General features: G+C 44.7%; 1 protein-coding gene across 1 annotated transcript in view; it reads right to left on the bottom strand.

The window, feature by feature from the left end:
- Window positions 1-24,056, bottom strand: part of mrc2 (mannose receptor, C-type 2) — a 262,300-nt gene that overhangs the window by 15,959 nt on the left and 222,285 nt on the right. The window contains exons 30-31 of the mRNA XM_068013057.1: window positions 23,752-23,990; window positions 18,804-18,972 (exon numbers count right to left, since the gene is read on the bottom strand). Coding sequence (XP_067869158.1) covers window positions 18,804-18,972; window positions 23,752-23,990 — 408 coding nt within the window. The remainder of the gene's footprint in view (window positions 1-18,803; window positions 18,973-23,751; window positions 23,991-24,056) is intronic.

The raw sequence follows: 24,056 nt of genomic DNA on the forward strand, positions 1-24,056 counted from the left end.
GATTAATGGGAAAATACTGAGAAGTGTAGAGGAAGTGAGGAACCTTGGAGTGAATGTCCACAGATCCCTGAAGGTATCAGGACAGATCGATCAGGTGGTTAAGAAGGCATATGAAATCCTTTCCTTTATTAGCCGAGGTAAAGAATACAAAATCAGGGAGGTTATGCGGAAACTTTATAACTCATTGGTTAGGTCACAACTTGAGTATTTTGTGCAGTTCTGGTCACCTCATTACAGAAAGGATGTAATTTCACTAGAGAGGGTACAGAGGAGATTTACGAAGATGTTGCCAGGACTGGAAAAATGCAGCTATGAGGAAAGATTGGATAGGCTGGGGTTGTTCTCCTTGGAACAGAGAAGGCTGAGGGGAGATCGGACTGAAATGTACAAAACTTTGAGGGGCCTGGATAGAGTGGAGGTGAAGGGTCTGTTCACCTTAGCAGAGCGGTCAGTGACGAGGGTGGATTTAAAGTGATTAGTAGAAAAATTAGAGGGGAGATGAGGAAAAACTTTTTCACCCAGAGGGTGGTGATGGTCTGGAACTCACTGCCTGATAGGGTAGTTGAGGCAGAGACCTTCAACTCATTCAAAAGGAGTCTGGATATGCACCTCAAGTGCTGTAAGCTGCAGGGCTATGGACCAAATGCTGAAAGGTGGGATTAGAATAGGTGGATTGTTTTTCAGCCAGCACAGACACGATGGGCCAAGTGGCCTCTTCAATGCCTTAAACTTTCTATGATTCTATCACAGTTGCCTTGAGATTAGCAGTAACACATGTCCCAGATACTCAGATGGCTGTCAGTGGTGTGTGCCACACTTTCCATCACTTCAGGCTGGGTTTCCTGCACTCTCTCTGCCACTTGAAGCATTGTTTAGCCTCCCTGTTCTCCCACATGTTCGGGTTTGACCACTTCAGGTCACTTCACCCAGCAACTCCGTTCCTTTCACCGTGCTTTGAGATGAGACTTTAAACCAAGTCTGCCTTTTCAGGTGGACGCAAGACAACCTGTAGCACTATTTTGATGAATAGCAATGTCGTTCTCCCCAGGCTAATATTTACCACTCAACCAACATCACTGGACCAGAACAAGTAAAGAAGTAAGAACGGAAGATGCTGGAAATACACAGCAGGTCTGTCAGCATCTGTGAAGGGAAAAAATGGATTTCTGATCTTTTGAATGTGTAACTCTTCATCAGAACTGAAAACTGAGGTGAAGGTGGGAAAAAAGAGAAGGCAGAGGGGAGAGAAACACCAGTCACAGAGAGGGAGTAAATGAGACGAAAGAGGCTGTAAACTCCTGAACTTTTAGATTACACAAAGGATCATCAGTGAGGTAACAAATAGGAAGAAATTGTGAAAATCAGGCCAAAATAACCTTTGTTTCTCTATGTGGAACAGAATAATGCAATAAAGTGTGGCAACATGGGAGAAAGTGTTGTCAAAACAGAGTTATAAGAATTACAGAAAATAAACAGACAATGAGAGATAGAGAGAGAAATAGAGAGGGAGAGAGAGAGAGATAGATAGAGAGAGATAGGGAGGGAGTTAGATAGAGAGGAAGATAGAGAGAGAGCAAACTAGCTAGAGAGAGAGATAGCGAGATAAAGAATAAATGAATAACAGGAAGCTGGAGTTGCCACTGGCAGGTAGCAGCTTTCTTCAGCTAGAGAACAAGTGAACAAGGATCCAGATCCATCACAACATCTAAAAATTAACATCTGCTCCAAGCACTGGATAGAAAGTCTTTTATGAAAACTACAGCCCTTTCATTTAGTGGCCTGGCCTTGCCTTGACCATGATCACTGTGAGCTGAGCATTAGGTTCGTAAGCACAGGGTGATGCTGAAATGTAGCTTCCCACCAGCAGATGGGAATGTCGATGTCACTGGCATCAATATTGTCTACAGCTTTCAGAAGGACAATAATGGCTGCAACTGCACCACCAAGAGAGGGCACTTCACTCAACATGATTGGGGAAGGGGAATGAATTTTGTTATATTGAGCAGAAATACTTACTGAATTGTACCAGACTGATTATTATTAATAGACTACAGCAAAGGGGCTAATCCATCAAACTGCACACTTTATAACAAAACATTATTTTAAACAAGAATCTTAGAAAGAACTTGCATTTATATAGCACCTTTCATGGCCTCGGGATGTCCCAAAGTGCTTTATAGTCAATGAAGTACTTCTGGAATATAGTCACTATTGCAATGTTAAACAGTCTTGTTTAATAGTCTCTGCCTTTTTTATTACCTGTAATGACCTTTCCTTAATAAAGTGCTTAAATACTAATTCCTTTATAGAGTATTATTTTCATTCATGCTGAGGAGCAAGGGTACAGTGGCTACCATTACCACACCAATCAGTGCCAATGTTTTATCTCTTTCACTCAACTGGTAACTGGTTTGAAGTCCCAGCACAATACTGAAGACATGATGGTGAATGAGAGGTTTGTGGAATTCATAATGAGAGAATTGAAGAAGAATGTAATCTGAGACTGGAGGAAGGGATCAGACAGGACATTGGGGGAGAGCAGGGCCTTGGGGGGAAGGGGAGGGCCAGGAAGGATGATGGGGAGGGAAAAGGGAAGAGCTTGAATCCGACAGGTGGAAGGTAAGACTCGAGAAGCCCAAGGCAACAGGAAATCTTATAAGTATAGAGAACGAGAGGGCGAGGGCATCATTCTTCATCTTCAGTGTGAAGGCCGGGCACTCAATCTTTAAAGGGAGTCCTGAACTTCTGAGGGTGATCCGGAGAGGCTCTGCCTGTGATGTGGGGCCTCATAGTGGTGAATGTGGGTGCGGAGGCAGGGCTACAAAGCTGCAGCATCTATTTCTGGTGAGGCTCTACGCTGAGAGCAGGCAGCAGCAGTCCTCTCAACCTTACCCCCATGGTGTTGTAACTGAGGGAGCAGTGCAATATGGATTATTACAGCATGAGTGATTGTAAGAAGAGGGTTAATCAGAGAAGCCGTCCTTGTTAACTCAAACCTTGAAGCTAAGAACCTGCCTGACAAAGTTAGGGAGTTACGGATCTGTGTGCTGCAAGGACAGGACAGTCATATCATTGTTGAATGATAACTATGTATTCGATAATGCTATGGAACATATGAATTGTCATATAACAAGATTGGAAAAAGACTGGTATAAAGGAATGGGTTTTAGGGCAGGTGCCTCTGAATTCAAAAGCCAACCTAGAAAACAACAGAGATGAAACGATAACATGTTTTTGATTCTCTGGCTAATAACTTGCAAGGTTATGTTGTGTAAGTTTGTTGATCAGTGTATGTTTAATTATTGTCAGTAATATTGTTATGATGTGGAATCCACTGCCACAAAAGGTGATTGAAGCAAATCCATTAGTAACTTTCAAAAGGGGATTAGATAAATACTTTAAGGGGAAATAAATTGCAGAGTCATGGAGAAAGAGCAGAGGAATGAGATAGAATTGGGTAGCAAATGGCCTCCTTCTGTGCTGTATGATTCTACTCTATGAACAATCATTATTGTATGCTTAATAAATCTGTGAACCTCTGACAACCATTGATGTGAAGCCTGTCATTTTGAGGAATAATGTATAAGTAAGAATACCCATCCTCTAACATTATCCTGGACTCTCTTTTATTACAACATCAACAACCTATATTTAAATAATGCCTTTGTTATGTCTCCTGGTTGTCCTCTGGTTCCCAGATGTTAGAAATAATCACACTTTAGACTTGGAAAGGCTGGAGCTCTTTGTGTTTAATACATCTCGCCGTGCTGCCTGGTAAGAACTGCCGAAAGCGGTGTAGTGTTACGTGCCACATGACACTGGTGCAGCAGTGAAATGTGGCCCCCAGTATATACTTACACATGCCAATTAGTTCCGAGCTAATTAGCTCTAGCTCGTTACGACTAATATATAACATCCTCCTTTCTTTAAAAAAACCCAGAATGCCTCTATATCGATATAACAGTTCCAATCATCAGCTTTTCCTCCTAAACTAAATAAAATTCACAATTGACTTTTGTAAATAAACTGAAATCTTTTTAGAGTCTTTGATAGCTTGTTTGAGGTGGGCCAAGTGGATCAAGTATCAGTAGGAGAGCATTTAGGGCACAGTGATCATTGCACCATAAGGTTTAGGCTGACTATGGAAAAGGACTAAGTGCAATCCAGGGTAAGAATAATTAACTGGGGGAAGGCTAACTTCAATGAGGTAAGAATGGAGCTGGGGGTGAATAAATTGGAGTCAAAAGCTGGCAGGAAAACCGATAGATGAACAATGGGCTACCTTCAAAGGAGAGAGAGTTCGGGCACAGTCAAGGTATATTCTCTCGAAGGGGAAAAGTAGGGCAAACAAATCCAGAGCTTCCTGGATGACAAAAGAGGTAGAGATTAAGATAAAGAAGAAAAAGTGTGCTTATTACAGATGCCAGGTAGAAAATACTATTGAGAACCAGGCTGAAGAAAGAAGGTCCAGTGGGGAAGTGAAAAAGCAAAGACAGAGCATGAAAAGAGACTGGTAGCTAGCATTAAAGGAAATCCCAAAGTTTCCCATAGGCATATAAGTAGTAAAAAAGGTGGTAAAAGGAGGAGTGGGGCCGATTAGGGACCAGAAAGGGAATATGCACATGGAGGCAGAGACCATAGCTGAGGTATTAAATGAATACATTGCATCTGTCTTTACTGAGGAAGAAGATGCAACACAGGCAATGTTGAAAGAGGAGCTAATTCAGACACTAGAGGGGTTTAAAATTGATAAAGAGGAAGTATTAGATAGGGTGTCTGTACTTAAAGTGGATAAAGCACCAGAACGAGATGAGATGCATCCAAAGATACTGAGGGAAGTGAGGGTGGAAATCGCAGAGGCACTGGCTATAATTTTTCAGTCTTCCTTGGGCTCAGGGGTGGTGCCAGAGGATTGGAGAATTGCAAACATTACTTCCTTGTTCAAAAAAGGGTGTAAGATAAGCCCAGCAACTACAGGCCAGTCAGTTTAACTTCGGTGGTGGGAAAACATCAAGAAAAAATAATTCAGGACAAAATCAATAGTCACATGGACAAATGCAAGTTATTTAAGGAAAGCCAGCATAGATTCCTTAAGGCAAAATCATGTCTAACTAACTTGCTGGAGTTTTTTGAGGAGGTAACAGAGAGGGTTGATGAGGGCAATGCTGTTGATGTGGTCTACATGGACTTTCAAAAGGCATTTGATACAGTGCCACACAACAGACTTGTGAGCAAACTTGTAGCTCATGGAATAAAAGGTAGCAACATGGAAACGAAATTGGCTGAGTGACAGGAAACAAAGAGTAGTGGTTAATGGGTGTTTCCTGGGCTGGAGGAAGGTTTGTAGTGGAGTTCCCCACAGGGATCAGTGTTGGAACCCTTGCTTTTCCTGATATATATTAATGACCTAGACCTTGGTGTACAGGGCACAATTTCAAAGTTTGCAGATGATACGAAACTTGGAAGCATTGCGAACTGTGAGGAGGATAGTGTAGAGCTCCAAAAGGACATAGACAAGTTGGTGGAATGAGCAGACAGGTGGCAGATGAAGTTCAATGCAGAGAAATGTGAAGTGATTCATTTTGGTAGGAAGAACATGGAGAGACAATATAGAATAAAGGGTACAATTCTAAAGCGGGTGAAGGAGCAGAGGGACCTAGGTGTATATGTGCATAAGTCATCGACGGTGGCAGGACAGGTTGAGAGAGTGGTTAATAAAGCATACAGTATCCCGGGCTTTATTAGTAGAGGCATAGAGTACAAGAGCAAGGAAGTTATGCTGAACTTGTATAAGACACTAGTTCAGCCTCAGCTGGAGTATTGCGTCCAGTTTTGGGCGCCATACTTGAGGAAAGACGTGAGAGCATTGGAGAGGGTACAGAAAAGATTCACGAGAATAGTCCAGGGATAAGGAATTTCAGTTATGAAAATAGATTGGAGAAGTTAGGACTGTTTTCCTTGGAGAAGAGAAAGCTGAGAGGTGATTTGATAGAGGTATTCAAAATCATGAGGGGTCTGGACAGAGTAGATAGAGAGAAACTGATCCCACTCGTGAAAGGATCGAGAACGAGAGGGCACAGATTTAAAGTAGTTGGTATGAGAAGCAAAAGTGACATGAGGAAAAACATTTTCACACAGCAAGTGGTTAAGGTCTGGAATGCGCTGCCAGAGAACGTAGTGGAGGCAGGTTCAATTGAAGCATTCAAAAGGGGATTAGACAGTTATATGAAAAGGAAGAATGTGCAGGGTTACGGGGAGAAGGCAGGGGAATGGAACTGAGGGAGTTGCTCTTTCAGAGAGCCAGTGGACACGACGAGCCAAATGGCCTCCTTCTGCACTGTAACGATTCTGTGATTCTGTTTTGTTTTCTCAGAATATTATTCACAGTATCACTTGGGTAGAAAGATGTTGTGCCTCCACCTTGTAGATTTGGCATTTGTTGCTCTCAGTGGTGAGTTGGCATGCTGCAAAGGCCATGTGCTTGTTGCTCCTGATGTTGTAGGAGTTGTGCTTGCTGTTGCTAATGTTGTGTCACTTGCTGGTGATGTTGTTGACGTCTCTCTGGGAACTGATGTTTCTGGTGTTGTTCATGATCCTTACTGTTTTTCCAGTTCAGGTATAGGTCGAATATTGTTTCTGTTTTTTGTTTTGTTTTGTTGTTTTTTTTTTTCTTTGCTCCTTCTCATTTGCTTACCGGTTTCAAAGAACAAAGAACAGTACAGCACAGGAACAGGCCATTCGGCTCTCCAAGCCTGCGCTGATCTTGATGCCTGCCTAAACTAAAACCTTCTGCACTTCCGGGGATCGTATCCCTCTATTCCCATCCTATTCATTTATTTGTCAAGATGCCTCTTAAATGTTGCTATCGTACCTGCTTCCACCACCTCCCCCGGCAACATGTTCCAGGCACTCACCACCCTCTGTGTAAAGAACTTGCCTCGCACATCCCCTCTAAACTTTGCCCCTCTCACCTTAAACCTATGTCCCCTAGTAACTGATTCTTCCACCCTGGGAAAAAGCTTCTGACTATCCACTCTGTCCATGCCGCTCATAACTTTGTAAACCTCTATCATGTCGCCCCTCCACCTCCGTCGTTCCAGTGAAAACAATCCAAGTTTATCCAACCTCTCCTCATAGCTAATGCCCTCCAGACCAGGCAACATCCTGGTAAAGCTCTTCTGTACCGTCTCCAAAGCCTCCATGTCCTTCTGGTAGTGTGGCGACCACAATTGCACGCAATATTCGAGGTGTGGCCTAACTAAGGTTCTGTACAGCTGCAGCATGACTTGCCAATTTTTATTCTCTATGCCCTGACCGATGAAGGCAAGCATGCCGTATGCTTTCTTGACTACCTTATCCATCTGCGTTGCCACTTTCAGTGACCTGTGGACCTGTACGCCCAGATCTCTCTGCCTGTCAATACTCCTAAGGGTTCTGCCATTTACTGTATACTTCCCACCTGCATTAGACCTTCCAAAATGCATTACCTCACATTTGTCCGGATTAAACTCCATCTGCCATTTCTCCGCCCAAGTCTCCAACCGATCTATATCCTGCTGTATCCTCTGACAATCCTCATCTCTGTCCGCAACTCCACCGACCTTTGTGTCGTCCGCAAACTTACTAATCAGACCAGCTACATTTTCCTCCAAATCATTTATATATACTACAAACAGCAAAGGTCCCAGCACAGATCCCTGCGGAACACCACTAGTCACATCCCTCCATTCAGAAAAGCACCCTTCCACTGATACCCTCTGTCTTCTATGACCGAGCCAGTTCTGTATCCATCTTGCCAGCTCACCTCTGATCCCGTGTGACTTCACCTTTTGTACCAGTCTGCCATGTGGGACCTTGTCAAAGGCTTTACTGAAGTCCATATAGATAACATCCACTGCCCTTCCTTCATCAATCATCTTTGTCACTTCCTCAAAAAACTCAATCAAATTAGTGAGACACGACCTCCCCTTCATAAAACCATGCTGCCTCTCGCTAATAAGTTTGCTTGTTTCCAAATGGGAGTAAATCCTGTCCCAAAGAATCCTCTCCAATAATTTCCCTACCACTGACGTAAGGCTCACCGGCCTATAATTTCCTGGATTATCCTTGCTACCCTTCTTAAACAAAGGAACAACATTGGCTATTCTCCAGTCCTCTGGGACCTTACCTGTAGCCAATGAGGATGCAAAGATTTCTGTCAAGGCCCCAGCAATTTCTTCCCTTGCCTCCCTCTGTATCCTGGGGTAGATCCCATCAGGCACTGGGGACTTATCTACCTTAATGCTTTGCAAGACACCCAACATCTCCTCCTTTTTGATATCGACATGACCCAGACTATCTACACTCCCTTCCCTAGGCTCATCATCCACCAAGTCCTTCTGTTTGGTGAATACTGATGCAAAGTACTCATTTAGTACCTCGCCCATTTCCTCTGGCTCCACACACAGATTCCCTTCTCTGTCCTTGAGTGGGCCAACCCTTTCCCTGGTTACCCTCTTGCTCTTTATATACGTATAAAAAGCCTTGGGATTTTCCTTAGTCCTGTTTGCCAATGAGTTTTCATGACCCCTTTTAGCCTTCCTGACTCCTTGTTTAAGTTCCTTTCTACTGTCTTTATATTCCTCAAGGGATTCGTCTGTTCCTTAGCCTTTCAGCCGTTACGAATGCTTCCTTTTTCTTTTTGACTAGGCTCACAATATCCCGCGTTATCCAAGGTTCCCGAAACTTGCCAAACTTATCCTTCTTCCTCACAGGAACATGCTGGTCCTGGATTCTATTCATCTGACGTTTGAAAGACTCCCACATGTCAGATGTTGATTTACCCTCAAACAGCCGCCCCCAATCTAAATTCTTCAGTTCCTGCCTAATATTGTTATAATTAGCCTTCCCCCAATTTAGCACCTTCACCCGAGGACTACTCTTATCCTTATCCACAAGTACCTTAAAACTTATGGAATTATGGTCACTGCTCCCGAAATGCTCCCCCACTGAAACTTCGACCACCTGGTCGGGCTCATTCCCCAATACCAGGTCCAGTACAGCCCCACCCCTAGTTGGACTATCTACATATTGTTTCAAGAAGCCCTCCTGGATGCTCCTTACAAATTCTGCCCCATCCAAGCCCCTAGCACTAAGTGAGTCCCAGTCAATATAGGGGAAGTTAAAATCACCCACCACTACAACCCTGTTACCTTTACATTTTTCCAAAATCTGTCTACATATTTGCTCCTCTATCTCCCATTGGCTGTTGGGAAGCCTGTAGAAAACCCCCAACATTGTGACTGCACCCTTCTTATTCCTGAGCTCCACCTATATTGCCTCGCTGCACGACCCCTCCGAGGTGTCCTCCCGCAGTACAGCTGTGATAAACTCCTTAACAAGTAATGCAACTCCCTCACCCCTTTTACATCCCCCTCTATCCCACCTGAAGCTTCTAAATCCTGGAACATTTAGCTGCCAATCCTGTCCTTCCCTCAACCAAGTCTCTGTAATAGCAACAACATCATAGTTCCAAATACTAATCCAAGCTCTAAGTTCATCTGTCTTACCTGTTATACTTCTCGCATTGAAACAAATGCACTTCAGATCACCAGTCCCGCTGTGCTCCGCAACATCTCCCTGCCTGCTCTTCCTGTTAGTCTTACTGGCCTTATTTACTAGTTCTCCCTCATTTATTTCACTTGCTGTCCGACTGCTCTGGTTCCCACCCCCCTGCCACACTAGTTTAAACCCTCCCGAGTGACGCTAGCAAACCTCGCAGCCAGGATGTTTGTGCCTCTCCAGTTTAGATGCAACCCGTCCTTCTTGTAGAGGTCCCATCTGTCCCTGAAGAGATCCCAATGGTCCAGATATCTAAAACCCTCCCTCCTACACCAGCTGTTCAGCCACATGTTTAGCTGCACTATCTTCCTATTTCTAGCCTCACTGGCACGTGGTACAGGGAGTAATCCCAAGATTACAACCCTGGAGGTTCTGTCTTTTAACTTTTTACCCAACTCCCTAAACTCCCCCTGCAGGACCTCGTCACTCATCCTGTCTATGTCATTGGTACCGATGTGTACCACAATCTCTGGCTGTTCACCCTCCCCCTTCAGAATGCCCCCTGTCCATTCAGAGACATCCTTGACCCTGGCACCAGGGAGGCAACATACCATCCTGGAGTCTCTTTCATGTCCACAGAAGCGCCTATCTGTGCCCCTGACTATAGAGTCCCCTATAACTATTGCTCTTCTGCGCTTTGTCCCTCCCTGCTGAACAACAGTGCCAGCCGTGGTGCCACTGCTCTGGCTGCTGCTGTTTTCCCCTGATAGGCCATCCCCCCCAACAGTATCCAAAACGGTATACTTGTTAGAGAGGGGAATAGCCACAGGGGATTCCACTGACTGCCAGCCCCTTCTAGCGGTCACCCATCTATCTGCCTGCACCTTGGGTGTAACCACTTCTCTAAAACTCCTGTCTATGATGCTTTCTGCCACCTGCATGCTCCTAAGTGCATCCAGTTGCTGCTCCAACCGATCCATGCGGTCTGTGAGGAGCTGCAACTGGGTACACTTCCTGCAGATGTAGTCGCCCGGAACGCTGGAAGCGTCACGGACCTCCCACATCTCAAATGTGAAGCACTTCACCCCTCTAACTGACATTTCTAGCACTAATTAATAAATTAATTTAAAATAAATAAATACTTATTAAATCCTTACTAAATTGTTATAATAACTATATGGTCCCTAGTGCTAGATTCCTACTATAAATATTAAATGCTAACTAAATACAGTAATCTCCTCCCTCTGGTTTAGTTACTCTACTTATTAATTAGTTAATTAGGGTTTTAATCAATTTTTATCAATGTTTTATTTTCAAATTCAGTCAAAAAAATGCCCGACCAGCCAATCACATCACAGCTTTCCTGTGACGTCACTTTCAGTTTTTTTTAACCAGAGGTAAGTTTTTTATACTTACCGGTCCGGAACTCCGCCCTCCAAGTCTTCTCCCAGTCAGCTGTGCTCTTTGGAAGCTCTCAACCCACCTCACTCTGAGGACAGGTAGGAAGTGAAAGGAGCTCCTCGCTCCCTCCTTACCGAACTTCCTCAGATACCAAACTTCCACTGTAGCACTCTAATGCAACCCAAATCAGCACTGTAAGATGACTCACTTTTATACTGACTGACTCTAGCCCCCTGAAAACTGGTTTAAGCCAATTCTCTAATTAACAAGGTGCAGATGCAAGCAGAGCCTGAGTGAACCCTGTTTAAAGCTGGTCTAAAATTCACCTTCTCCAACCCTAACAGCAACTGTTAAGTTACTCTGCTAAATAAAAGACAGATTAGATTTAAGATAAAATTAACCCTTAATTATCCTCAGTTACCAAACTTCCACTGTAGCACTCTAATGCAACCCAAGTCAGCACTCCAGTGCAAACCTCAGCACTCCAGTGCAGTCTCAATGATATATGACCTTGGAGTCTCAGCTTCACTAACAACTTTTGCTGTGCTCCAGGTTTTCATGATTGGATTCTGTACATGTACAGTTTGTCCTTTCATTAGCTCGGGTAAGGATTTAGCATATTTGTTGAAGTGTTGCTCTCCTCTTACCTGTGCTTCAGTGAGTTGTTGTCTCACTTCCTCCTGGTCATTTGAAGGATGTATTTTGCTTGGAAGAGTAGTCTTATATTTTCTTCCATTCAACAGCTCTGCAGGCGATTTCTTGTCAACCTTGAGAGGTGTGGATCGGGGTGACAATAAGGCCAGGTTTGGGTCTTCCTTCGTCTCTCAGCATTTTGCAAGGGTTCTTTTGACCGTCTTGTCATGTCTTTCTATAAACCCATGTCCCCATGGACAATGTGGTGAAGAGGTGATGGTGTTGAACCCATACTGGTTAGTGAATTCCTTAAATTCTGTGGAGTTGGATTGGGTGCCATTGTTGCATTTTAATCTTTCAGGAATCCCTTGCTCAGCGAACAGAACTCATACTGCTGAGAGGACTGATGTGGCTTTCAAGTCTTTCACCTTCTGGTTAAAAAGGAACTTTGAGTAATAGGCTGTGACAATGAGATACCATTCTTGATTGTGTGTGAATAAATCAGGATTCTACAGTATGCCATGGTTTGGTTGGTACTTCAGTAACTATCATCTCCTCTTTTTGCTGTGTGTTTCTGTACTTCTGGCATACATTGCATGTAGACACCATATTTTTGATGTCTTTGTATATGCCTATCCAGTACTCAACTGATCTGGCTCTGAGCTTACACTTCTCCATTCCCACGTGGCCTTTGTGTATCTTCTGGAGAAGTTCTTCCTGCATTGTTTTGGGTTTGATTATTCTGGATCCGGCCAGCAGAACACCATCTTCTACTGAGATGTCATCTCTGATAGACCAGTACTGCTGTATTGCTGGCTGTGTGTGCTGTATCTTATCAGGCCATCCCTGGATCACTTGCTGAGAGAGCCTCTGTAACTCCTCATCTTTGCTGGTCTCATCTCTAATTTGACTCAGTTTCGGTGGTGTTACGTTCACTCGGTGATGAATCTTTATGCCTAATCTCATGTTTCTTCTGTGGTGACAGCTGAGATAGGGTGTCCACCAGCACCATTTCTCTTCCTGGCTCGTATTTCAGAGTGAAATCGTAACTCTGAAGCCTGAAGAGTAATCTCTGCAGTCTTGCTGCTGCTTTATATAGATTCTGCTTGTAGATCTGCTCTTGTGGACGATGATCACTCTCCAGGATGAACTTTCTCCCATAGAGATATATGTGGAACTTCTCACATCCATACACGACTGCTAAAAGCTCTCTTTCTATGCTCATATATATGGTCTCAACTGAGGTTAGAGCTTTGGATGCAAATGCTATTGGCTTTCCCTCTTGTACCAGGGCTGCTCCCAGTCCTTTGTAGAGTATCTTCTTGCAGAGTGACAGGTTTCTTTCTGTCGTAGTACGACAGACTTGTCTCCTTGCATACTACCTTTTTGAGTTTGTTGAAACTCCTGTCATGTGAATCTGACCACTGGTACTCTACATCTTCTTTCATCAGCTCCTGCGGGTTTTCTATGTGTTCCGACATATGCAGTATGAAGGAGTTCATGTGTTGGATCAAGCTAAGGAAACTTCACAACTCTCTCGTCTCTTGGAGCTTCCAGCCCAGAGGTGGCTGAGATTCTTTCAGGACTTTGCTTGACTCTGTCAGGTGTGTACACCATTCCGAAGAACTGGCATTCTGTCACTTTCACAATACATTTTTCTGCGTTTAGCTTAATCCCAGCTTTCCTGGTTCTCTCCATGGCTTCATGTACATGGTTGTCATGATAGTTTCCGTCCACACCATATATCTGGATATCATCAGCTATGCCGACTGCTCATTTACATCCTCGGTATATCTCGTCTACTTTCGGCTGGAACACATCCTGGCTCACTTTAAGGCCGAAAGGTAGATGCAGGAATTTGTACCATCCAAAGGGTGTGTTGAATGTTGTGAACAGTGAAGATTCCTCGTCAAGCTTCACATTCCAGTAGCCATTTCTTGCATCATGCTTGCTGAAAATATTTGCCCCTGCCAGTGCTGGTGTGATTTCTTCCAGTGTTGGGATAGGGTAATTATCCCTCTTTATTGCTTGGTTAAAATCTTTGGGATCCAGGCAAATTCATAACAATCCATTTGGCTTCTTTCTCACCACAATGGAATTTACCCAATCTGTAGGCTCTGTGACTATGACGATCACCTTTTTTTCCATCACTTGGAGCTCTCTTGAAAAAGAGCTTTTCTTTTAGTTCTACTGATACTTTACGTGGGGGATTAACCACTGGTTTCATCGCTGGGTCAATAGTGATGTGATATTCAAAATCTTCAAAGCATCCAACCGTCTCATCAAAACACGCTGGGTACATTTGTACCAGATCTTCTTTGCTTCTGATCGGAGGGCGCTTTTCAATGGGTGTACTATCTTCAACCCTCAGTGTCACCTCCTTCACCTCATGGTTTACTGAGATAATCTGCAGCTCTTCACAAATACTCAACCCCAGGATAGATGGACCATCTGTTTCTGTGACGTAGAACATACATTAACATCTTTTCCTTTGTGTGTCCCTCTGATTTAGGTTATTCCTAGCTGTCGAGTCTCAGTTCCCCGTATGCGGTTAGTATGACTTTGTTCAGTTTCAGAGCACATTTCCTTGGGAACCATTTTCTTCCAAATTTTCAGGAAAGATTTTCTGGTATAGTCTGAGCGGGATGATGTTACTCTGCACTCCGGTATCGATCTTCACCTTCAGATTTATCGTTGTGGGCTTATTTCTCACCCTCTTCCTGATCTGAATGGTCGTTTGAATTCCTTTTCTCTGGGAACTGTCACATCCAGACATTTCATGCAATTCTATGGTTCCTATGTCTGTCATGTTCTCAAACTCATCGTCATCTTCCTGGGTATGGATGTTTTGGTTTCTTTTACTACTCATTCGCCCTGTTACTCTGGCTCTGGTGACTTGTCTGCCACCTTCTTCCTTTGTTCTGCACATCTTTGCCCAGTGATTGGTCTTTCCGCAAGCTCTGCAGATTGATCCAAATGCGGGACGTTTCCTTCTATCTGTCAATTCATGTGGTCGTCCACAGCTCCTGCATGTCTTTCTCTCTGGTGTAACTTCTTTTGTTGCTGTTTCACTGCATCAACACTGCTGCCTTTCTCTTCACCTAACTGACGGCGAGCCATTTGGGTAGTCAGTGTCTTCATCTGCGTGCTTGTGGCTTCATGTGCGTTGGCAGTGTCTACAGCCTGCGATATTGTGAGCTTGTCCTTTCCATTTGGCACTTTCTGTACTTCAGGATGTGCAGAACACAAAATGAGCTGGATCTATCAGCCTTTCATCAGTGTCCATAAATTTACAAATTCTGGCTACATTTTTCAATCTTGTTACAAAATTGTCAGCAGGCTCACCTAATTCCTGTCTGAGACCTTGAAATTCATATTAGTAAATCTGATGATTTGATTTTGGCTGGAGATGGGTGCTGAATCTTTCAAAGATATTGTCTGGGTTTCTGCTGTCCTCTTCACTCTGCTCCCATCTATGAAACAAATGTAATCCTTTATCTCCCGCCCACAGGAGGATATAGCTGACTCTCTTTTCATCGCTAGTGCCTTTTAGAAAACGACTGAATGTCAATCTGTACTTTTGTTTGAACTTCTCAAATGCCTCTACGATATCATCAGCTTTCCAACTCATTATGGGCTGTAGCTGTGCATTTATTGCTGTGCTGGCCGACATTTCGTCTTTTGCACTCAGTTTGTCTCTCTCTTTGGCACTAATTTGGGTCAATTTTTCAATCTAATTCAGCATTAATTAAGTTTGTTTAAAATGTTTTAGGTTTATTCACAGATTCCTGCTGCCACCATATTATGTCTTCTGGTTACCATAAAATAAAAATAATCACACTTTAGACTTGGAAAGGCTGGAGCTCTTTATGTTTAATACAGCTCGCCATGCTGCCTGGTATGAACTGCCTAGAACAGCGTAGTGTTACATGTCACATGACTCCAGTGCAGGCATGAAATATGGGGGGGGAGCTCTCCGCTGGTTGGAGTCATACCTAGAGCAAAGGAGGATGGTTGTGGTTGTTGGAGGTCAATCATCTCATTTCCAGGTCATCACTGCAGGAGTTCCTCAGGGTAGTGTCCTAGGCTCAACCATCTTCAGCTGCTTCATCAATGACCTTCCTTCAATCATAAAGTCAGAAGTGGGGATGTTCGATGATGAATGCACAATGTTCAGCACCATTCGTGACTCCTCAGATACTGAAGCAGTCCATGTAGAAATGCAGCAAGACCTGGACAATATCCAGGCTTGGGCTGATAAGTGGCAAGTAACATTCGCGCCACACAAGTGTCGGGCAATGACCATCTCCAACAAGAGAGAATCTAACCATCTCCCCTTGACATTCAACGTCATTACGATTGCTGAATCCCCCACTATCAACATCTTAGGGATTGCCATTGACCAGAAACTGAATGGGAGTAGCCATATAATACTGTGGCTACAAGAGCAGGTCAGAGGCTAGGAATCCCGCGGCAAGTAACTCACCTCCTGACTTCCCAAAGCCTGTCCAACATCTACAAGGCACAAGTCAGGAGTGTGATGGAATACTCTCCACTTGCCTGGATGGGTGCAGCTCCAACAACATTCAAGAAGCTCGACATCATCCAGGACAAGGCAGCCCGCTTGATTGGCACCCCATCCACAAACATTCAGTCTGTCCACCACCGACGCACAGTGGTAGCAGTGTGTACCATCAACAAGATGCACTGCAGCAACGCACCAAGGCTCCTTGGACAGCACCTTCCAAACTCGCGACCTCTACCAACTAGAAGGACAATGGCAGCAAATGCATGGGAACACCACCACCTGCAAGTTCCCTTCCAAGTCACACACCATCCTGACTTGGAATTTTATCGCTGTTCCTTCACTGTCGCTGGGTCAAAATCCTGGAACTCCCTTCCTAACAGCACTGTGGGTGTACCTACCTCACATGGACTGCAGCAGTTCAAGAAGGCAGCTCACCACCACCTTCTCAAGGACAATTAGGGATGGGCAATAAATGCTAGCATGGCCAGCGACGCCCACATCCCATGAATGAATAAGAAAAAAAAATACTTACACATGCCAATTATTTCTTAGCTCTTTACGACTAATATAACAATATACAAACAGCCTTTAATTAAAACATCCCAACGCACTTCACAGGAACAAAATGTGACCTCAAATCACATAAGGAGTCAGATGACCAAAAGCTTGGTCAAAGAGGTATGTTTTGAGGAGTGTCTTAAAGGAGGAAAGTGAGGTAGAGAGGCAGAGAGGAGTAGGGAGGGAACTCCAAAGCTTAGTGCCTAGGTAACTGAAGGCATAGCCACCAATGGTGGAGTGATTAAAATCAGGGATGCTCAAGAGGCCAGAATTAGAGGAGCGCAGATATATCGAAGGGTTGTGGGGCTGGAGGAGATACAGAGGTAGGGAGGGGGTGAGACCATGGAGGGATTTGAAAACAAGGACGAAAATTTTAAAATCAAGACGTTGCTTGACTGGGAGCCAATGTAGGTCAGCAAGCACAGGGGTGATAGGGGAACGGGACTTGGTGCGAGATACGACACAGGCAGCAGAATTTTGGATGACTTCAAGTTTATGGAGAGTAGAATATGGGAGACCAGCCAGGAGTGCGGTAGTATAGTCTAGTCTGGAGGTAACAAAGGCACGGATGAGGGATTCGGCAGCAGATGAACTGAGACAGGGGTGAAGGCAGGCGATGTTACAGAGGTGGAAATAGGTTGTCTTAGTGATGGCACGGATATGTGATTGGAAGCTTATCTCGGGGTCAAATATGACACCAAGGCTGCGAGCAGACTGGTTTAGTCTCAGATTGTTGCCAGGGAAAGGAATGCAGGCAGTAGCTAGGGAACCGGGTTTGGAGCAGAGACTGGAAACAATGGCTTCAGTCTTCCCAATATTTAACTGGAGGAAATTTCTGCTCATCCAGTACTGGATGTCAGATAAACACTCTGATAATTTAGCACTAATGGAGGAGTCGAGAGAAGTGGTGGTGAGCTCGAGCTGGGTGTTGCCAGCGTACATGTCAAAACTAACGCTGTGCTTTCGGATGATGTCACTGAGGGGCAGCATGTAGATGAGAAATAGGAGGGAGCCAAGGATAGATCCTTGGGGGATTCCAGAGGTAACTGTGGGATCAGGAAGAGAACCATTGCCAGTGATTCTCTGGCTACGATTAAATAGATAAGAATGGAACCAGGTCAGTGCTGTCCCACCCAGCTGGATGAGAGTGGAGAGGTGTTGGAAGAGGATAGTGTGGTCAACTGTGTCAATGCTACAGACAGGTCAACAGGGATGAAGAGGGATAGTTTACCTTTGTCACAGTCACACAGCATGTCATTTGTGACTTTGGTAAGAGCTATTTTGGTACTGTGAAGGGGTGGAAAGCTGACTGGAGGGATTCAAGCAGGTAAGAGGCTGAGAAACCTGTGGCGAGTAACTCACCTCCTAACTCCCCAAAGCCTGTCCACCATCTACAAGGCACAAGTCAGCAGTGTGATGGAATACTGTCCACTTGCCTGGATGGGTGCAGCTCCAACAACACTCAGGCAGCTCAACACCATCCAGGACAAGGGCAGCCTACTTGATTGGCACCCTATCCACCACCTTCAACATTGACTCCCTCCACCAGTAACACACAGTAGCAGCAGTGTGTACCATCTGCAAGATGCACTGCAGCAAGTCATCAAGCCTCCCTTGACAGCACCTTCCAAATCCGCGACCTCTTCCACCTAGAAGGACAAGGGCAGCAGATCCATGGGAACGCCACCACCTGCAAGTTCCCCTCCAAGCCACACACCATCCTGACTTGGAACTATATCGCCGTTCCTTCACTGTCATTGGATCAAAATCCTGGAACTCCCTTCCTAACAGCACTGTGGGTGTACCTACACTTCAAGGACTGCAGTGGATCAAGAAGGCAGCTCACCACCATCTTCTCAAGGGCAACTAGGGATGGGCAATAAATGCTGGCTTTGCCAGTGTGCCCACATCCCATGAAATAAATAAAAAAATGGAGTTCTGGAAAAAATAGGCATGCTTTTGGGAGGTGACAACATATTCAAAGACTTTGCAGGATTACATAGAATTTGACAGCGCAAAAACAGGCCATTTGGCCCAGCTAAGCGTGTTATGCTCCACATAAGCCTCATTGCTCTCCACTTATCAGGACCTTCAAACCCATCCTGCTCCTGCCACATCAGAGTGTGGAATTCACTCCACCTACCTCCAGCCACTTTGCAGATTGCTCCCTTCAGCTTCAAGTCACAGTTGGATGTGCGCCATGTCCCGTCCACGTCCATGTGAGCGCAGCCCGAGACCTGGCGTGGCTCCCCCTCCTGCCAGTTGGTGTACTCCAACTCCTCCCTGCTGAGCCAAGAGAAGGTTCTGGCTCCCTGCGTAAAATCACAGCCATTACTGAGTGCAGCAGCACAGGCGGTGAGTAAACCCGGCCAGAGAGAGAGAGCAAAGCAGTGAAAAACAACAACTACTTGTATTTATATAGCACCTTTCATGTCGTAAAGCATCCCAAGATGCTTCATAGGAGTGTTATCAAACAAAATTTAACACTGAGCCACAGTATTAGGACAGGTGACCAAAAGCTTGGTCAAAGAGATAGCTTTTAAGGAGAGTCTTAAAAGAAGAAAGTGAGATCGCGAGGCAGAGTTTTTCAGGGAGGGAATTCCAGAACTTAGGGCCTCAACAGCTAAAAGCCTGGCCGCCAATAGTGATTAAAATCAGGAATGTGCAAATGGTCAGAACTGGAGGAGCACAGAGTTCTCAGAGGCTAGGAGGGCTGGAGGAGGTTACAGCGATGGGCAGGGGTGAGGCCAGGGAGAATTTTATATTCAATTTTCTGTTTGACTGGGAGCCAATGTTGGTCAGTGAGCACAGGGGGTGATGGAAGAGAGTCAAGATTGGAATGGACCCCTTGAACAAGTGTCATGGAGCAGTCACGTCCGTACTCTGGGTTTTCCGATTGCGACCGTGCCTATGTTGGAGGGTAGCTGAAGAGCGTGACATCCAGGGCTGGTTCTCCAGCAGGGAGATTGCAGGTTAGTCACCCTGGGCCAGCTCTCTGCTTAGAGAACAGTGACGGATGGGGAAAGTGGACAGAGTGAGGAGATCACGAGAGGGCTAGGGTTGCCAACCCTTCAGGATTGGCTTGGAGTCTCCAGAAATTAAAGTTTAATCCCCAAAGCACTGCCTCCAGCAATCTGGAGGGGAGGGGGATAAAAAAACATAGGGCCATTAAACAAAATTATTTTTTAATTTTCTGGTTAGAAGCAGGAAATCATGTTATTAAACCTCCAGGAATAGGTTCGATCAGATTTGGTAACTGTAGGGAGAGAAGAAATGAATAAAAGTCACATTATAAAGGAGTAAATGTGTGACACGCTCTGATTCCGTGATACCTGAGCGGGTGGTGCTGACATACTTTGAATGCAGTTGGGAGGAGTCTGTGGTGCTTTTTATATACTTGACTATCAGAAACGGGAAAATGCTCAGCATGAGATTTGTGATTTTAAGCCCAGTTAAACACGAGCTCAGGAACTATTGTGTGCAATATTCCTCTCAACTCTTTAAGACCCGTGCTAACATCTCAGTTCAAATCAGCCGGGCAGGTAACAGTTCACAAAATGGGGACGCAGTCAGTGCACACAGGAATCTCGAGGGGCCTTGTGCTTGCTTTTAAGACTGAGAGGCATCAAAAGTTATAAAGTGCTCCAAGTGAGTGAGACTTGACATGGTGTAGAGATCTGTGATTGTAGCTGTGAGGGGTTAGTAATGAGCAAAGTCTGTGGGGGTAATTTTAACCTACTCCATTCATTGGGAAACTGACTGGATCGGGTGCAACCCAGGTTATACACCCAGTCCAATTTTACTCTCCTAGAAAGTCAATGTAGCCGACATTACAACAGTGGCTGTAAAGTAATTTGAAATGCCTGCTGGTCATGAAAAACACTATCTAAATGCAAGTCTTTCTTTAATGGATGGGGATATTGGGTGGGGGTGGGGGCAGGTAAAACTAGTGCTCCACCCGATCCTGTGAGTTTCCTGCATGATGTGGTAGGTTAAAATTGCCCGCCGTGTGTTGTGTAGTGTGTGAGCACACAAGGTCAGCTCTCACTGGTGAACCGATGCCATCGCTGTCAGCCGGGTGTGGGTGGCGCAGAGTTTGTGAGGACAAGTGGAACCATCGCTGAAGTAGCAGGAGCCTTTGAACAAGTGAAGGGTTGGATAGGACACACACAGCAGGTCATTCCCCCACAACATGCAGCAAGCTGACATTACTACAAGTCAAATCACGTTGTTCGATTACAGAATCCTGCTGACTGCCACAGTCTGTTGTCTCACCAACCACTGGGGGGAAAAAAAACCACAAGAAGTCTGAAATAGAGTATTAGACACCTGCCTGTATTATATATATCTTAGAATTATATATAGAATCATGGAATAATGTGGCACAAAAGACTCAATGTTTGACAAGAAATGCGACAAGATTTTCTAGACAGTAAATACTTGCAGATGTAAAGTATTTAATATGCTAAAAGCTCATTGAATAATACAGCACATTGTGCCCATTGTGTCTGTGCCAGCTCTTTGAGAGAATAATCCAATTAGTCCCACTAACTGCTTTGTAAAGGCCAACACAGTTTGCAGTGTGTTTTTTAAGGATGCGACTGACCAGACATTGGTAAACTTGGCATTTGTTCCTGTGGGTTATGGGTTGTAAGATGTGTTGCTGCTTTGAGACACCTCTGTGTGATAAACTACACACACGAGGCAAAGTTAAATACTTCCCCCTCAAAGTAGTCAGTAAAGGAGGCAGCCAGATGTGTGCTACTCATTCTTTACTTAATCATTTCAAGGGCAGTCGCACTCTTCAATGGGTTTATAGCCCCATTGACTCGTCCACTGGTGCAGATTTTCAGTTCACACTTTGACCCACTGCACTCACAGCCCTCACCAATCACAGGGGCTAGTAACTATTCACAGTTCCTCACAGTAAGAGGTGTCATCAAATTCTAGCCTCGCCATGCTCGTCTGCACCCTAAGCACTGCAGTTTTGCCTAAAAGTGTTGTAGGCACAGTGAAAATGTTAATTTCTGTGCAAGGGGAAATCACACTGGCCTTGCTAGCCATGACCTAAAACTAGGGATGAACAATTCAGACACGATGAGGGAATGGACAAAAATATGACAGATGAAATTCAATGTAGAGGGGAACCTGCAGGTGGTGGTGTTCCCACGCATCTGCTGCCCTAGTCCTTCTAGATGGTAGAGGTCACAGGTTTGGAAGGTGTTGTCAAAGGAGCCTTGGTGAGTTGCTGTAGTGCATCTTGTAGATGGTAAACACTGCTGCCACTGAGTGTCAGTGGTGGAGGGAGTGAATGTTGAAGGTGGTGGATGGGGTGCCAATCAAGTGGGCTGCTTTGTCTTGCATGGTGTCGAGTTTCTGGAGTGTTGTTGGAGTTGCACTCATCCAGGCAAGTGGAGAGTATTCCATCACACTCCTGACTTGTGCCTTGTAGATGGTGGACAGGCATTGGGGAGTTAGGAGGTGAGTTACTCACCGCAGAAATCCCAGCCTCTGACCTGCTCTTGTAGCCACAGTATTTATGTGGCTGGTCCAGTTCAGTTTCTGGTCAATGGTAACCCCCAGGATGTTGATAGTGGGAGATTCAGTGATGGTAATGTCATTGAACGTCAAGGAGAGATGATTAAATTCTCTCTTGTTTGAGACGGTCATTGCCTGGCACTTGTGTGGCGCGAATGTTACTTGCCATTAATCAGCCCAAGTCTGGATATTGCCCAGGTCTTGCTGCATCTGTACATGGGCCGCTTCATTATCTGAGGAATTGTGAATGGTGCTGAACATTGTGCAATCATTAGCAAACATCCCCACTTCTGACCTTATGATGGAGGGAAAGTCATTGATGAAGCAGCTGAAGATGGTTGGGCCTAGCACTTGATCCTGAGCAACTGAGGGGTACAGGTTCACAGGGTGTTAAAGGCAGCACCTCAGGTTGATGAGGCTGTAAAAAGAATTCTAGGTTTTATCTCAAGAGATACAAAATATTAAAGGCAAGAAGTAATGATGAGTTGATATAAAATCTTTATCGGAACTCAGTTAGAGTAGAGTAATGTGTACGGTACTGGGCTCCACACTACAGGAAGAATACTGAGGCTTGAGAGAGGGAGGAACACAGGTTCACCAGGATGCTGCCTGGTATGGGAAAATACAAATACAGAGAAAGACTTCAAATGTTGGGTCTTTTTTCATTAGAAAAATACAAATTATGGAGATATTTGATAGAAATATTTACAATTATGAAAGGATGGGACAGTGTGGATAGAGACAGATTGTTTCCAGTAGTTGAGGATTCTAGAAGGAAGGGCCAAAGATATAAGATTAAATGTTAGAAGAGAGGACAGGAGAAACCTCTCCACACAGAGAATTGCGAGGCTATGGAATTCATTTCCAGTGTTAGTGGTTGTAGAAGAAACAATCAGGGCCATTTTAACCAAATCTGCCCAGCGGGACATTGACTGAATCAATTTGGCTGCCTGTTATACACCCCTGCCTGTCTGTCGCACATCACTGACACACCCACCCGTCACTCCCCGCCACCTGTCCCCCATCCCCCCACCCATTTGACTGAAGCCAATGGAAGGTAAATTTGGGGGTAAACACAGCAGCTGATCTGATCTCATCAGTTTCCTGCTGGGAAGTTTAGGTTAAAATTATCCCTTATGTCGTGAAGGAAAAGGCGTTGGATAGATAAGGAAACAAAGTGGATAACTGCAATTTCAATTATTTGCTCTCAGAGCGGGTAAATCCTGACACTGATTTGGTCCAAATGGTCTGTTTCTGTGTTGTAACTTCTATGTATTTCCATATAACCTGATTGGGACTAATACACCAACATGTTCACAATTGTGTCACTTAAAAGTCACAGATACCATTTTTGCACCAATGCTCAGCTTACAGTGACAGAACTGTGGTGTAATTCACTGATTGCAATATCTCAGCATCAGGCAAATAAAATTGCTTTACTAGTTGCAGTTATCATTCTTCATGGTACTTACAAAATGTAAGTGACTGTTATGGGTTTGCAATGCAGATTTACACAGTAAACTCTGATAAAGAGGCTTGGTAATAGGTGCTACCTCGTCGTTAGACAGTCCGATCCAGAGGGGGAATTGGATGCTGGTCATGACCTGTGTGAGAAAAGCCTGATGGTAGGGATCCGCCACAGTGACCAGGGTCTCATTGCGAGTCTCGCAGAGCCAGGCAGCTTCCAGCCAAGTGAGAGGCTTCTGGATAACTCGGTAGGTGCTGTTCATGTAGCTCAGCTTTGACGTCAATGGAGGTGGAAACTTGGCAGGTGTTGATGGTAGAGATGGGTCTGAATAGGAATGAAGACAGTTAGGGTCAGTGGGAATGTACAAAGAGTTATGCTTCAAGCTAAAGA

This window comes from Heterodontus francisci, chromosome 33 (assembly GCF_036365525.1).
Source record: "Heterodontus francisci isolate sHetFra1 chromosome 33, sHetFra1.hap1, whole genome shotgun sequence".
NCBI lineage: Eukaryota > Metazoa > Chordata > Chondrichthyes > Heterodontiformes > Heterodontidae > Heterodontus > Heterodontus francisci.